This window comes from Trichechus manatus, unplaced genomic scaffold (assembly GCF_000243295.1).
Source record: "Trichechus manatus latirostris isolate Lorelei unplaced genomic scaffold, TriManLat1.0 scaffold00009, whole genome shotgun sequence".
NCBI lineage: Eukaryota > Metazoa > Chordata > Mammalia > Sirenia > Trichechidae > Trichechus > Trichechus manatus.
In genome coordinates this window covers 14,866,698-14,883,782 of record NW_004443945.1, presented here as the reverse complement: position 1 = coordinate 14,883,782, position 17,085 = coordinate 14,866,698, and the positions used below count along the sequence as shown (strand labels likewise).

The following is a 17,085-nucleotide window of genomic DNA, read 5'->3' as shown; positions in this document are numbered from 1 at the left end:
CCACCCCCAGCACTCTCTACTTCTATGTTGGGTTCAATAATTCATTGCAGTGGCCACACACAACTCACAGACCATAGTCACAGTTATGTGGTTTATTAGAGAAGTAACAGGCTACAACATGGGATCAGGATCAACTTGGAATTAACAGGAACAACCTGGGATCAGGATCAGGAAGCACACGGGCAAGAACTGGAAGGCTCTCCTGAAGTGAAGAACACATACCTACCTCCCTTCTTCAGTGTAGGACAGCTTCCAACCAGGACAGCTCTCTTAGCTGCCCTCTGCTGTTAGGCCTCTCTGCCAGGGGCAGATTATCCAATAAGCAAGGTAAGCATGAGCTTACTTGTGCTTACTTACCAACCTGTAGTGAACAATTTCGCATGGGTTTCACCGCACCACATCAAAGTGAAACCCATGTGAAACTGTTCACTACAGATTAGTAAGTAAGCACAAGTAAGCCCATGCTTACCTCACTTACTGAGTCATCCACCCCTGTCCAAATCAAACCCACTTGCCATCAAGTTGTTCCAACTCTTAGTGACCCTATAGGACAGAGCAGAACTGCCCCATAGGGTTTCCAAGGCTGTAAATCTTTATGGAAGCAGACAGCCACATCTTTCTCCCGGCCACCTCTGTCAGGGATTATAAATTTGAAAAGAGGCTTTGATTTTGTAGGAAGGTGCTGTGGAGTTGGGAGAGAGACAGATCCCAGCCATACCTAGAAGCAGAATCTTTGATGTGGTGAAAAAATGTGAAATTGTTCACTGCAGATTAGTAAGTAAGCACAGGTAAGCCTGTGATTACCTTGCTTATTTGATAATCTGCCCTTGCTCTCTGCTGTCAGGCCTCTCTGCTGCTAGCTGGCCCAGCTCATGGCCACTGTAGCAGTCCACTCAGCTCTCTCAGTTGCCCTCTGCCATAAGGCCTCACTGCTATTAGGCCTTCCCACCATCTGCCTCTCTGCTACTAAATGGCCCAGCGCATAGCCGGTATAGTCACTTCAGGACTGCTTGCCTCCCACGTGGCTCTGCTTCTCTGCCAGCCCAGCTCACAGCCAGCCTCTCTCAGCTGCAGCTTTTTCAGCTAAACAGCCCGGTTTATAGCCTGCAGTTTTCTCTGCTGCAGCTTTTTTTTTTTTTTTTTTTTAACAGGCCTGGGAGGGGCCTCTGTGTCCCAAAGGGCACACTCTCCTCCCTGTTTGTGTCAACCAGGAGGCCTCTGAATCAAACCCCTGCATTTCAGCTGTTTGTATATCCCAGTCTTCAACAGTTACAAGACTGGGCCTCCCTCACCAGAATTCATCCAATCCTCAATTACCTATGAATGTCAATCAACTCAGGTCTTATACAAAAAGTAACGTTCTCTGCGGGCAGAAACCAGTTTCTTCCCTGGGCAAAACTAACGGCTCTCTGGGATAGAAAGCAACCTGGGAGGTCCCCCAAGTAGTTTCTCCAAAGAACTAGGGCAAAGGTAACAACTCTTCAGGGTTTAGGAAAAAATCTTCCAAGCTGTTTATTCCAAAGAACCAAGGCGAAAAAAGCCCACATAAAGAAATTCATTGCACCACAGCATTGGACATAGTGATCTGCATTTTAACAGACACCACAGGCGGGCTCGTGCACACTAGAATTTGAGAACTGTCTACTTGGGAAAAGTTTTTCCTGAAAGGAAATGTAAATACTTGCTAAAACCATAATCTTTGGAAGCATACAGAACCTGGGTAAAGCCTCAATTCTCCTGTAAAATATGGATAACTAGCCAACTCCCTGGGTGGTGCAAACGGTTAACATGCTCGGCTGCTAACCAAAGGTTGAAGGTTCAAGTCTATCCCGAGGTGCCTTGGAAGAAAAGCCTGGCAATCTACTTCCGAAAAATCAGTCACTGAAAATCCTGTGGAGCACAGTTCTATTCTGACACGCGTGGGACTGCCGTGAGTCAGAGTCGACTTGATGACAGCTGGTAGTGGTTAGGTAGAAGGGAGAGGGTGGCAGAAGAGTCGTATTGCTTCTCCCTTTACTAACTAGTGCCACCTATTGGCCAAACCCAACAAAAAGCTAGCGAGCAAGGGAGCCTTTTGGCATGGTTCATTCAGGTCAGTCTCCTGGGATGTAAAGCAGGGTGGAGAGGAGAGAGAGTGAGTCTGGAGGAACAAATGGAATATATCCAGCACGCTGAACATATATACACTGTCTTAGGTCCAGTTCTCTAGAAGCAGAACCTGAGATGGGGATTTTTGTGCAAGTGACTTATGAAGGGAGTGCTCCCAGCAGAACTATATGAGGGAGTGAGAAGCAGGTGGGGCAGGGAAGGAGCTGGGTAAGATGTGGTTTCAGGATTACTCAGCCTTAGCTGGATCCCATGGGTTACTTTGGAGCCCCATAAAAATTTTTTTAAAAAACCCACTGCCATCGAGTTGATTCCAACATACAGTGACCCTAGAGGACAGGGTAGAATTGCCCCATAGTGTTTCCAACGAACGGCAGGTGGATTTGAACTGCTGACCGTTTGGTTAGCAGTCATATCACTTAACCACTGTGCCACCAGGGCTCCTACTTTGGAGTAGAGGGGCAGAAATTGTCTTGCTCAGAGACAAGGGGACTGGGCCATTGTACCCACCCCTACACACTTTTAGTCAGTCGTTGGCCGTGCGCTGTCCCTGATACAACCAGCTAGGGAACTAGGGGGCTTCCTTCAGCCAAGGGCAAGCCTCAGAAGGTGTGAGCCATTAGCAGCCAACATCAGCTGCAGCTGGGGCAGGGGTTCAGTAAGTGGATCTGGGTGGGGCACCAACAGCATCACCTTCTTGCTAATGGGATATCTCTGGGTGATGAAGTAAAAATTATTTCTTTATGATTTTCTTCATTTCACAAGTTCCCTGACATTAAGCCTATTATTTTTATAACTAGCAAATAAGAACTAAATTAAATCCACATCGTTCACATAACTGGCTTGTTGCAGCAGAAGTAGCAGTAAATGACATCATATGCCTCACCCCCTCTGGTGACCTCTGGGACTTTAACAACACTGGTCAGATGGCCCCGGCCCACTCTTTGGCCATGAAAGTCCCAAAACCCTGTTTCTCTGCTTGTCATCAGAGCTTCTCTGCTTATTTATCAGGCTCAACGGGCACTTAATGGGCACTGATTGTGTGACTCATAAATCAAGAATATTCGTAACTAATATAGCTAATGAAGAGGGCCACGAGGAGGAGACAAGGCAGCTGGTGTTGGGCCATAATCGCAGTAAGTACAATGTAGGTGCCAGACACCGACAGAACCTTCACGTTGTTGTTAGGTGCTGTTGAGTCAGTTCCAAATCATAGTGCCCTTATGTGACAGAGTAGAACTGTCCCATAGGGTTTTCTTGGCTGTAATCTTTACAGAAGTGGATTACCAGGTCTTTCTCCTGAGGAGCTGCTCGGTGGGTTGGAACTGCCAACTTTTTGGTTAGCAGCTGAGCACTTAACTCTTGCACCACCGGGGCTCTTTAGAACTTTCATATATTGTCTCATTTAAGCCTTTCAATAGCTGCATGAAGTAGGAATTTTTATTCCTGTTTAATAGATGAAGAAATCCCCAGATTGGGGATTAAGAAATCAGACCTCTAAATTTTGTTCAGCCACCAATGAAAACTAAAAACACTGGACCAGATGAATGATTTTCAAACTGCTTCTAGGAGCTTGACATCTGGCAAAGATGCCCAGGGAGTGGAAGGGTTGCTGAGAGGGAAGGACTGGCCATTTGCACCTCAACTGCAGCAGTTCTGCTATAGAATAGCAGTGGTGGTAGTTGTCAAAGTAGTAGTAGCATCAGAACCTGTATAACTTCAGGGAGGATAATGACCAGGGTCAGCCCAAAGCTGATTCCTATGAGGTGAAGGTCAGATATACCTCCACCCTCCAACCTTTTTACCAATTCTGGCACCAGCCTTCCCTCCCATGGCACTCCCTACTTCTCTTCTGGGTTTGATAATTCATTGCAATGACGACACAAAACTCACAGACCATGCTTACAGTTAAGTGGTTTATTAAGGAAGTAACAGGGTACAACATGAGATCAGGATCAACAGGCTACAACTCAGGGTCAGGAATCAGGTAGGCAAAGTCTCCCTTCAGCTCTCTCAGTTCCTTTCAGCCATGCAAGCCTCCTCTGGGCCCCTCATGACAGGCTTCCCTAGGCCCTGCTGTCTGTCACGATGGACTCTGCTGCAGGGCCTCTCACTATCTTCAGTGTTACAGCCCTTGACCTGTGTTATAGCTCTTTTAAGAGGTTTCTTGCCTTCTCTCTCTCTCTTTGCTTCTTCTCTCTTGTCTTTTCTCCTTTCTGCTTCTTCCTGCTTCCTGTCTTCCTGCTTCTTTCTGTCTGAAAAACCTCTGTGAGGTTGGCTACAAATATACACAAACTCCTCATCAATTTCAAGGCATGGCCCTCTCACCAGGGCCATGAACTGACCCATCCCCTCTCAGTAGGCCACAGATACTTCATTTGCATAGTAGGCTATAGTCCCCTCATTTGCATAGTCTATAGTCACTTCATTTGCATAGTATATTGACCAATCCCTGCAAGGAGCATACCAATCACAGGACGAGCTGCAGCCTAGGACCAGACAAAAAGTATCAAACCAAGTTGTTCACAGCTTATCCAGGAAATGTCAGTCAACCTAGACAAAAGTAACAAACTCTCTGGGTAGAAAACTAGGGCAAAGGTAACTCCTCAGGGTGTAGGGGAAAAATCTCTCAAACTGTTTTTCCAGAGATCCAAGGCAAAAGGCCACGTAAAGGTACCCATTTCACCAAATCTGCCCTGATCTGTTTTAAATGTGGGCAGGGCCAGCTGCATGGGCGGGCATGCAACCAGGGCAGCTGCCCAGAGCTCCACCTCAGAAGAGGCCCTGTACTTAAGAGTTTAATGCTCTGTAGATGCTATCTTGAAATTCTTAATAATTTTATCTCTTTTTTTTATTTTTTCCTGTACAAAAATTTATACATAATTGTTATGTGACTCTAATTGCTTTCCCCATGCTGTGACAGCACACTGCTCCTTTCCACCCCTGATTCCCCATGTCCATTCAACCCGCTTCTAACCCTCTCTGCCTTCCCACCTCACCTATGAACAGAAGCTGCCCGTTTAGTCTCTTGTACCTACTTGAGCTAAGAGCACACTCCTCATGAGTATCACTTTATGTCCCACAGTCCAGTCCAATCCCTACCTGAAGAGTGGGCCTTGGAAATTGTTTTAGTTCTGGGCTGATAGAGAATCCAGGGGCCATGCTTTCTGGGGTTCTTCTAGTCTCAGTCAGACCATTAAGTCTGGTCTTCTTACTAGAATTTGAGTTCTGCAACCTACCTTTCTCCTGCTCCATCCGAGACTCTCTGTTGTGTTCTCTGTCAGAGTGGTCATTAGTGGTAGCTGGGCACCATCTAAGCTTCGTTATGCCAGTTGACCTAGATGTCTCCTGAAAGCATGGTCCCCAGACCCCTATCCCTGCTGCTCTGTCCCTTGAAGTGTTTGATTGTATCCAGGAAACTTCTTAGCTTTGGTTTAGTCCAGTTGTGCTGATTTCCCCTGTAGTATGTGCTGTCCTTCCCCTCACCTAAAATAATTCTTATCTACTATCTAGTTAGTAAATAACCCTCTCCCTCCCTCCCCACCCTCGTAACCAACAAAGAATGTTTTCTTCTGTGTTTAAACCTTTTCTTGAGTTCTTATAGTAGTGGTCTTATACAATATTTGTCCTTCTGTGACTGACTAAATTCACTCAGCATAGTGACCTCCAGCTTTCTCCATGTTACAAGATGTTTCACGGCTTCATTGTTGGTCTTTATCGTTGTGTAGTATTCCATTGTGTGGATATACCATAATTTGTTTATCCATTCTTCCATTGATGGGCACCTGGGTTGTTTCCATCTTCTTGCTATTGTGAACAGTTCTACAATGAACATGGGTGTGCATATATCTATTTGTGTGACAGCTCTTATTTCTCTAGGATATATTCCAAGGAGCGGGATTAGCTGGATCATATGGTACTTCTATTTCTAGCTTTATGAGGAAATGCCAAATGGATTTCCAAAGTGATTGTACCATTTTATGAAATTCTTAGTAATTTTATCTTTGAATTGGGTTTTATAAGTAAAGGCTGATGGGATAGTGGAGCATGTGCTGGGGGCATGGAGCTTTGGCTCATGCACAGACTCACTTCCCGGCTTCCCTGGAATGTGCTCTCCACTGCCTGCTCCTTGCCTTCCCCTTCTTACCCCACCACTGCGGCCGCCCTCCACCAGAGACTACAACTGGGTTGCACTGGTTCGGGCAGGGGAGGGAGATGTTCCATGCTCTCCACCCCTTCAGGGGGCCTGGGCACAAGTGTGGGGAGGACTGGGGTCATATGCATATCTTGCAGCATCTCAGGGCAGGACAAGTTGGTGGCCATCCTCACCCCAGGCTGGTAGCAGCGTGGTGTGATTGGTAAACAGCTCAGTAATGACCTCTCACTCATCCTCAGTCCAGACACATAGCACGCATTGAAAATGATAACATTTGTATGGCATAGTGTATGGCCAGAAGCAGGCTTAAGCTCCACCTCGCAGCCCCAAGGCCTGAAGGCAGTTCCACCCTAGACTTAGACCAGCTGGGTCCCTGCCTTGGGCTTGTGCTTCTGATGCCTACTTCATGGCAGATAATTTTTGAACACTCTGGGAAAGGATTTTATTTGTTTTCCTTAAGTTTGATTAAAAGGAAACACAGGCAGACACCCCAAAGGACAGATAGACAAATGACAGTTAAACATACAAATACATAGTTAGTCAATAGACGTATAAATAAGATATAACATCTCTAGTAAACAAAAAAGTGTGAATTCAAGCAATGAAATACTTTATTTTGCCTCTTAAAGTAACAAAAATGGAAAGAAAAAAAGCATATCAGTGTTTGTAAGAGTTTGAGGGATATGAGCTGTCTCATATACTCTTGGCAGCAGGATAGTTGGGTAGTTGGAGAAATACTTATAGAGGGAAATTTGGCAGTATGTGGGAAAAGACTTAAAAATGTGCATATCTTTTGAAATTTTGAAGACATTTTTCCATAGCTGTCTTATTTTCAGTGGTTGTTCATGAAAATCCAGATGTCAAACTCATTCTTGATTTTTTTCCTCTTTTGAAGCTTTTCTTGTTATCATTGACTTTCTTAAATTTCACCAAGATCTGTCTAGGTGGGGTTTCTTTTTCGTTTGTTCTAATCTGGTGGCAAATTCAATCTGAGTCTTGTGTCTTTCTTCCCTTCTAAGAAATCCTTATCTATTTCTGTGAATTTTCCTTCCTCTCAATTTTCTCTACTCTCTCCTTCTGAAATTCCTATTAGGTTAAGGTTGTAACTTCTGGAACTCTAGTCCACGTCTCCTAACCTGTTTTTGTTTTTTTAATTATTTTTGTTGTTGAGAGTATACACAGCAGAACATATACCAATTCAACAATTTATACATGTACAACTCAATGACATTATCTTCAAGTTGTGCAAACATTCTCACCCTCCTTTTACGAATTGTTTCTCCCCCATTAACATAAACTGACTGCCCCCTAAGTTTCCTATCTAAACTTTTGAATTGCTGTTGTCAGTTTGATTCCATATAGATAGTTCTTAAAACAGCATAATGGTCAAGGCAGACATTCTTTACTAGTTAAGCTAAACTATTGTTTGGTTTTAAGAAGACTTCAGGGCATAGTTTTGGTTTAAGGTTTAAAGATTATCTCAGGGCAATACTTTTAGGGGTTCATCCAGCCTCCAAGGCTCCAGAAAGTATGGATTCCATGAAATTTGAAATTTAGTTCTGCGTTTCTCCCATTTGAACAGGATACTTCTATAGACTCTGATCAAAACATTCAATAATGATAGGTACCATCCGGTTCTTCTAGTCTCATGACAAAGGAGGCAGTTGTTCATGGAGGCAATTAGCCACACATTCCATATCCTTCTATTCCTGACTCTCCTTCTTCCTCTGTTGCTCTGTGCGAATAGAGACCAATTGTACTTTGGATGGCTGCTTGCAAACTTTTAAGACCCCAGGCACTACACAATGAACTAGGAGATAGAACAGAAGCACTAAACACTGTATTGGGCCAATTAACTGAGATGCCCCTTGAAACCACAATCCTAAACCTCCAAACCAAGAACCCAAATCCCATGAGGTGTTTCCTAACCGGTTTTTCATGAATTCATATATCCCTGTGTTACTGCCTTCCAGAGGAATTCCTGGACTCAGTCTTCCAGCTCACTAAATTGCACTTTATATCAGCTTCTTCACTGAGGTTTTTTTTTTCTCCCCCTCTCCTTTAAACAGTTAAGATTACTTTTTCAAGAAACAGTCTTTGATTGGGAGGGGAGGGGAATACTAAATAGACAATAGATGAGTGGTAACTTTGGTGAAGGGTAAGACAGTACACAATACTGGGGACTCCATAGACACATCCAAACTCCCTGAGGGACCGAATTGCTGGGCGGAGGACTGTGGGGACCATGGTCTCAGGGAACATTTAGCTCAATTGGCATAACATCGTTTTTAAGGAAAATGTTCTACATTCTACCTTGGTGAGTAGCATCTGGGGTCTTAAAAGCCTGAAAGCAGCCATCTGACATACGCCACTGGTCTCACCCCTTCGGGAGCAAGGGAGAATGAAGAAAACAAGATAAAAGGGAAAGATTACTCCAAAGGACTGATGGACCACAAGTACTATAGCCTCTACCAGACTGAGCAGCATAACTAGATGGTGCCTGGCTACCACCACTGACTGCTGTGACCGGGATCACAACAGAGGATCCTGGACAGAGCTGGAGAAAAATGTAGGACAAAATTTTAACTCACAAAAAAAGACCAGATTTACTAACCTGACAGAGACTGGAGTATGACCCCCGGACACCCTTTTAGCTCATTGATGAAGTCACTCTGGAGGTTCACCCTTCAGCCAAAGATTAGACAGGCCCATAGAACAAAATGAGACTAATGGAGCACAACAGCCGAGGGACAAGGACTAGAAGGCAGGAGGGGACAGGAAAGCTGGTAATAGGGAACCCGAGGTCGAGAATGGAGAGTGTTGACATGTTGTGGGGTTGTTAACCAATGTCATAAAACAATATGTGTACTAACTGTTTAATGAGAAACTATTTGTTCTGTAAACCTTCATCTAAAGTACAATAAAAAAAATTTAAAATATCTCTAGTTGATCTCTTTTTGGTCACTCTTGTTCTTATTTTGTGGTTATATTATCTTCCCTCATTTTTCTGAGTGGACTAATTAAACTTATTTAAAATTCTCTCCTGCATACCATATTAACTTCATTTCCTTTGGTGAACAGTGTTCATTTATAGAATTTATCTCTTTTACAGTGCTGACCTTCCTCAAATGTTTATTCCCCCTCTCGCTCTCTTTTTTTTTACTCATTTTTGTAACTGAAATTTCCTATTAGAATCTACATCTGTTTGAGAAGCTCAGTTGGAGGGCAGGGATGGGAATGATCCTAACTCTCGGCACTGTTTTCAGAAAGCCAGTCTTCTTGGCACGAGCCTTCTCTTTCTACTGCGTATCACCAGCCCTCAAGAGCACTGTTCATCTCTGAGCTGAGCCCCTCACAGACTCCTCCATCATTGCTGTCTGGCCTCAGCTGGGGTAGGAATAGAATGGCCGACCTACCTGGATACTCCTGGCCTCCCCGTAGGCTGCGGCAGGGCTTCTCTCTGCTTCTAGAATCCCCCTTGGTGCTGTTCTCACACTTCCTGGGCCATTTTAAAATCAGATACTCTCCATCCTCAAGTTATTCCTATTGTTTATCAGTGAGGCTGTTTTTTAATTTAAGCTGCTTTCATTTCTTTGTGTTTGTTATGGGAAAGGCATGTGCACAGTTCAACAAATTGAGAAGGAATTCCACAAAAATCTCTGTATAACCATTAAGCCAGTCATCCCATTTCTAGGAATTTATCCCAAGGAAGTAATTAAGAATAAAGTTTTAACTACAAGGAGTTTCATCACAGTGACATTTATTATAATGAAAAAGTAGAAAAAATATGCAATTATAGGGAATTAGTTAAATACAATGGTAGACTATGTTTAAAAAACAATATGGTGGACTAAAACTTCTCTAAAAAATAAAGCTTATTAAACAAAATAAGAAATACTCTTTCAAACTTACTGAATATTTGAAAAATTTCATAATAAATTTTTAGAAAAAAATAAGCATCAAACTAAGAAAAATAATATGATAGAATATTTAATGATACGAAAAAATATCTTTAATGTATTTGCATAAGAGCTAAAACTTGTGAGGCTTGACCAGAGTACAATGGCTGAACTAAAGACAAGCCTCAACTTCATTTTGGCTCTTGCTGACAACTTAACCTTCAAGGTGGAATGAAGATTGCGGGGCTGGGGGGATGTTTTTGTTTGTGGTCAGGCTAGGGAGGGCAAGGGAATGTTCCCATGAAGGTTCTGATGTCAGAAGACTTAAGTACATAGCAAAGGATTTCCTCTGCAACCATCGAACCCTTAGCCAGACTTAAGTACATGACAAAGGAAACATTTTTAATGTTTTTAAGGGAGGGTCTTGACACAGATCCTCATCACAAGTCCCCTCAGAAGCCCTCAGGAAATGTTTAAGATAATTACCTTATAACTACCTGTAGAATCTCCTTAGGCATGTATTCAAACTGACCAATCCAAATATTCCACATTTGTGTTTCCAATCGATCACTATAACCGCCCCCCTACCTCCCGCCTTGAGTTGCTCTGCCTCCTGATCTTGCAGCTTCCAATGAGAATATTGTAACCTAGTTCCTGGTTTCCGCCCTGTATCTGTCCCTGGAAAGCAGCTGCTTTTTAGATTTGTTGGTCTTTACTCTGTGGGCTAACATCTCCCTATTCAAATGTTTCCTATGCTTTCAATAAATCTGTTTACTCCACTTTAACAGAATCTGAGAGTTATACTCTAGGACATATTAAGAAGTATAAATTTCAGATTACAAAATTATTTTAAAATCTCATTTTTGTAAAAAAAAAGCATACATATTTTTATAGAAAAGTGTAACTCTGCATGGTGGGATCTCTGGAGACTTCTATTTTTGTCTACCTTTTTTCTCCATGATCTTGGGAATTGTTTACAGCAACTGCCAGGTACAAGCCTCTGGTGCCATCCTCTTCTTACCTCCCCAGGTGTGCTGGAAGATGGACTGTCCTCCAATGGTATTCCCCGATCTTCAGTCCCAAGTGGAATATCCAACCCAGAGAAGAAGATGAGCTGTGGGACCCAGTGCCCCAACCCACAGAGTCTCAGCTCAGGTCCTCTGACCCAGAAACAGAATAATGGCCTTCGGACCATGGAGGTAGGGTCACAGCCACAGAACCAACTTGGGACGGGAGAAAGGGGGTGGAGCTTGATCAGGGCAAAGCCAGGCTGAGGCTATGCCCTGGGAAGGAGCAGCAATGGGTCACTTTGGCAACTGAAATTCTCCACGTTACCCATGTTGAATTTGTTGCAAACAAAATACCAAGACTCTGCTCTTGCCTTGAGGGTTGTTTTTTTGTTGTTGAATCAGCAGAAACAGGTTCTTGATATTTCCACTCCAAACGACATGCAATGTTGCTTAAATACAGCTTTGTTGGAGGATCTCCTTTTCTGTTGCAGCTCTCACCGTCTTGACAGGACAGGATTCAATTACAGGAATGCTGATGACAGGAATCAATCTTAGGCCAGGCAGATGGCCTTTCTCAGGGATTGGTGGGATGGGGAGTACACAGGGGAAGGAGAAAGGGCACCAACATGGTAGGACACGAGCCCTGGCATTTTACTTTAGAGCCTCCAACCAGACAGGCAGTGGGGGGTCCCCAAAGAGGATCTCTCAGCAGAACATGGTGGCAGCAGCATCCCAAGACTGGTGCTGTTGGAGAGGAGGCAGGACTAGGGCATCCCTGGATCTGGCCTGCATCCTTTCTGACCCTTTCTTTTCTCCCAGAGGTATACCTGGGAGGAGCCCCTTGGTGGTGCAAGTGTTAATGCATTCAGCTACTATGAGAAAGTTTGGAGGTTCGAGTCTACCCAGAGTCACTTTAGAAGAAAGGCATGGCAGAAGTAGTTCTGAAAAATAAGCCATAGAAAACCTTATGGAGCACATTTCTACTTTGACACACATGGGATCACCATGAGTTGGAGTCAACTCGAAGGCAACTGGTTATTGTTAGGAAGTGCTCCTCCTGCTGCCCCTGGTTTCTCCTCAGTGAGAAGCCCGTGGGTGGAGTGAGAAGCCCATGAGTAGGGGAGGGCCCGGCCCAGAAGGAATGCTCCTAGTAATCTAGGCTCAGGGGTCTACAGTCTCTTCCTCCTCCCACTCGGCTCCTCCCTCCAACTTCCTCAATTTCCGCACACCCCACCTCCCTTCAAAGTCCACAGCTCACCATATGCTCCAGACCCATTCCTGACTGGTCCTGTCTTTTCAGGCCAATGTCACCTGTTTTCTGAGGGTGCAGCTGGTTATCTTATGATGGAATTCTTGTTCACATCAGTGAGTTACCTTTCTAAGCTTGCTGAGAAAACCTGTTGCACATTCAGCTCTAATGCTCATTAACTAAGTGGTCTTGCAGGAATCACTCAATCACTCAGAGTCTCAGATTCCTTATCCACAGAACAGAGATAATATCAAAATGAGAGAACAGATGGACATGTTCTTTGTTAATTGAGATGTGCTATTAGAATGGCAGTAAGGATTAACAGGGATGGTTAGCCATACAGCGTCATAACCTAACTAGTAACCTGAAGGTTGGTGATTCAAACCCACCTAGCTGCACCATGGAAGAAAGGCCTGGTGATCTGCTTCTGTTGAGATTACAGCCAAGAAAACCATATGGAGCAGTTCTACTCTGTAGCACTTGGGGCCAGCATGAGTCAGAATCAACTCTACAGCAATGAGTTTGTTTGTTTGGGTTCAGACACTGTAGAAGGTAGTGGGAAGGGATGTTACAGGGTAGCAGTAGCCTTCCTAGGATCCTGCCTATCACTCTCTGCAGACTGCTGTCAAGTTTGCCTATGCTTGTTGTTGTTGGCTTCTGTTGAGTTGGCCCCTGACTCATGGCGACCCCACGCACAACTGGATCAGACCATTGTGATCCATAGGGTTTTCCCTGGCTGATTTTTGGAAGCAGATTGTCAGGCCTTTCTTCCTATCCCATCTTAGTCTGGAAGCTCTGCTGAAACCTGTTCAGTATTAGAGCAACACACGAGCCTCCACTGACAGACAGGTGGTGGCTATGCATGAGCTTCATTGGCCAGAAATTGAACTTGGGTCTTCTGCGTGGAGGGTGGGAATTCTACCCCTTAACCCCAGCTGCCCCCTGTGCCTGTGCATAAGCTGGCCTTCCAGAGGCCCAATCTTCTCGGCATCTCTCAGAGCAGTCTGGGCACCACAGAACTGTGCTCAGAAACTGGGTGATTGCTGTGGTGTGGGGCTGACATATGGCCCCCAGCTTCAAACCCACACTTGTGCCCCCAGCCTTTGAGCCAGGAGGGCAATGGTAGTGAGGAGACAGCCTTGCCTAAAGGATGGCAGGATCTATGCTCTTGCTCCCCTGCCTTACTTCCTACCCCCATCATGCGTCACTTTAAAATTGTGTCCAGCACTAAAAGACATAAAATGATACTCATGAAGAGTGTGCTTGCTTCTTAATTCAAGTAGATACATGAGACTAAATGGGCAGCTCCTGTCCAGAGGCAAGAAGAAAAAGCAGAAAGAGATAGAAGCTGGTTAAACGGACATGGGCAATCCGAGGTGGAAAGGAGGAATGTACGGTCACATTATAGGGATAGCAACCAGGGTCACAAACGTTTATATGAGAAACTTAACTTGAGCTGTAAACTTCCACCTAAAGCACAATTAAGAAAAAAAAAAAGATACTTAAAATTGTGTCCAGCAGTTTACAAACTGCTTCTAGGGCTACCGGCTCACGGAATCTTCTGAAGAGTGCTGTGGGGTAAGCATCACCCCATTTGATAGACAAGGACACTGAGGTTCACTTGGTTGTGTGGCACGAATAAGGCCATACACGTGCTAGAGATGGGCTCCACAGTGGCGGAAGCTGTGTCGCAGGGGAGTGGCGACCATACGCAAACCTGACAAACACAGCCCCACAGGGCAGATGGTGCACCTCGATAAGCAATCCGTGCAGCTTTTGTTTTCAAAATTCAATGCACAACAGCTATGTTGTAACTGTTTCCAAAATAAGACCAGGGAGCAGAGAACTTCAGTTTAAAGCACTCGAACAGCTGCTGAAGTGCATCAGTGGTCTTTGGATCCTGGGACCTCAGCCACCAGATGCCCAGAGTCCTTCAAAGGCCGTGGCGAAGATTTTCTGTCTAAGGTGTCCATTTACAAGGGCTCCTCACAGAGAAACCCAGGTGCAGAGAGGTCAGGCCGCAAAGATCTACATTCTGTGCTGAGTGGTAAAATCCTCATTTCCCCGATTCAAGGATAAGCCTTCTACCAAGTTGTGTGTCTGTCTGTGGCGGGCAGGAGTCTGGGCTGCATGGTTAAAAGAAAATAACCCTAGACAAACCCTAGGCCCTTCTGGGAGTCCCTGGGTGGTGCAAACAGTTAAGCGTTGGGCCACTAGCTGAAAGGTTGGCGGTACAAACTCACCCAGAGGTACTTCGGCTTATACCACTCCCTTTGCTGAGTGACCAGAAATAGGGAAAGGAACCCAAACCCAAACCAGACCCATTGCTGTCAAGTTGATTCCGACTCATAACAACCCTATAGGACAGAGTAGAACTGCCCCATAGGGTTTCCAAGGAGCGACTGATGGATTTGAACTGCCGAACTTTTGGTTAGCAGCTAAGCTCTTAATGGACAGGAAAGAGGGCTGTTTATGCCCTTTCTCTACTCCAGCACCCAGCTGCTCTTGGAGAACCTGAAGCTTCTCAGCTAGAGATTATACACTTCCTCTGACTTGCAGACAATACCTTATGTACACTCTACGTATCTTCTCCAGGACCACAATGACCCTCCTCTTTTCCTGTGTATTTCTGAAGCCCCAAGGTTAAGCACTAGACTACTAGCCTAAAGGTTGGTGGTTCGAACTTACCCAGAGGCCCCTCGGAAGACAGAACCGGCGATCTGCTTCTGAAAGGCCACAGCCTTGAAAACCTTATGGAGCATTTCTCCTCTGCACACACGGGGTTGTCATGAGTCAGAATCGACTCCCAGCAACTAATTTTGGTTAACCTGTACACATGTAGTCACCACCACGACCAACAGTGGGCCCTTCTGGGAAACAGTGGGGTCTGGAACCTGGCTCCAGTCCAGGGTGGGGTAAGTTTTAGATCTACTACTTCATAAGACATTATAATGCCATGAATTGTTTGCTTTATATAAATCTTGTTAAATGATTAATTCCTTTGTATATATTCAAAAATCATTCATTGAGTATCTACTGATAAGATTTTGGGTGGGGGTGGGGTGGGGTGGGGTGGCAGAAAAATAGCACTTTTCTTCTGAATTCAGAGCCACTTTATTTTGTCATTTCACAAATGTTTATTTTTGTCAGATAGTGTTATAGGTGCTGGGGATATAGCAATGAGTGAAATGGACAGTGTCCCTCCCCTCCTGAAGCTTCTGTGGTAGAGGGAGAGAGTCAATAAACAAACAAGTAAATAAAAATATAATGATCTAATGTGCATATATATGTATAATGTACATATATACAATGGTGCAAAGGTTAAGTGCTTGACTGCTAACCTAAAGGCTGGCTGTTCGTACCCACCAGCGGCTTCACAGGAGAAAGACCTGGCACCTGCCCCTCTAAAAATTAAAACAAAAAATAACAAAAAAAAAAACTTGTTGCCATCAAGTTGATTCCGACTCATAGCAATTCTATAGGACAAGGTAGAACTGCCCCCTAGAGTTTCCAAGGAGCAGCTGGTGGATTCAAACTGCTGACCTTTTGGTTAGCAGCATAACACTTAACCACTGCGCCACCAGGCTCCCCTATGGGACAGTTCTACTCTGTCATGTGGAGTCGCTATGAGTCAAAATCGACTCAGTGGCACCGAACAACAACAGGGACAGCTACATGCATGGGTCAGGGAAGACTTCTCTGTGGAGTGACCTTGAGCAGGGACCTAAAGACAAGGAGGGAGTGAGCCCTGTGGGTATCTGGGGAATCACTTTCCAAAAGGAGGAAATGGAAGGGGTTGAGGCACAATAAGGAGGCAGTGTGGCTGGAGTAGAGCAGTCCCCCAGAAGAGAGTGGGAGGTTGATGGGAAAGGAGTGGAACACAGGTCGTATAGAAACACGCACGTTACTTTGAGGAATTTGGCTTTTTTTAAAATCAGCTTTATTCAGGTATAATTTACGTTCAACAGCATTCACTATTTTGAGAGTACAATTTGATGAGTTTCGACACACATGTATAGTTGTGGAACCACTCAAAATCACTAGCAGGGTATAGCAACTACTGTGTTTCACAGAGATGCCACCCTATAGTTCAAATCGCTTTCTGAAGGGAGATGAGGGGCAACTCATGTTGCTAATGATGGAGAGCAACAGCACTTCATGTTGAGCCCTTCGCCACCTTGTATCCCAAAATTGCATTTTCCTTGTTCTAATTTCCTCTGGCCCTTCCTTGCCTCATACCTGCTATTAGTAGGTGTTAACTGGCAAAAAAGAATGTGGCAAAACTGATCTTTTGCAAATTGGAACTAACTGTCTTGGTGGGTTGCTCTTGCACTTTCTCCATTGCACCTTGATTTCCTCTAGTAATTTGAGACCTTATCGACTCCTCAGCATCAGGCTTATTCTCTTCACTCAGCTGTCTCCCTGAACTTAATAAACAGCCCAAGAGGAAGCTGTGCAGTTGCTTGTCCTCCCCTGCTAATTCATGGTTCAGGAGCTCCGTGCTGCCACCAGACGTTTACTCTCACCTGAATGTGCCATTTCCTTGGGCTTAGAACTCTTTTTCTTCCCCAGAACTACCTCCTCAAGTATTCAGCTAAGGTGGAAGTGTATATGTGGATACAGCTGTGAGCAGACAAAGCTCTGAGTATGTGGCTGGACTCCCAA

The 17,085-nt window shown here is 44.7% G+C and overlaps 1 protein-coding gene across 1 annotated transcript in view; it reads left to right on the top strand.

Moving 5' to 3' along the window:
• The window catches only part of BAALC (BAALC binder of MAP3K1 and KLF4), an 82,985-nt gene that overhangs the window by 57,213 nt on the left and 8,687 nt on the right, over positions 1–17,085 (top strand). The window contains exon 2 of the mRNA XM_004370712.1: positions 11,191–11,360. Coding sequence (XP_004370769.1) covers positions 11,191–11,360 — 170 coding nt within the window. The remainder of the gene's footprint in view (positions 1–11,190; positions 11,361–17,085) is intronic.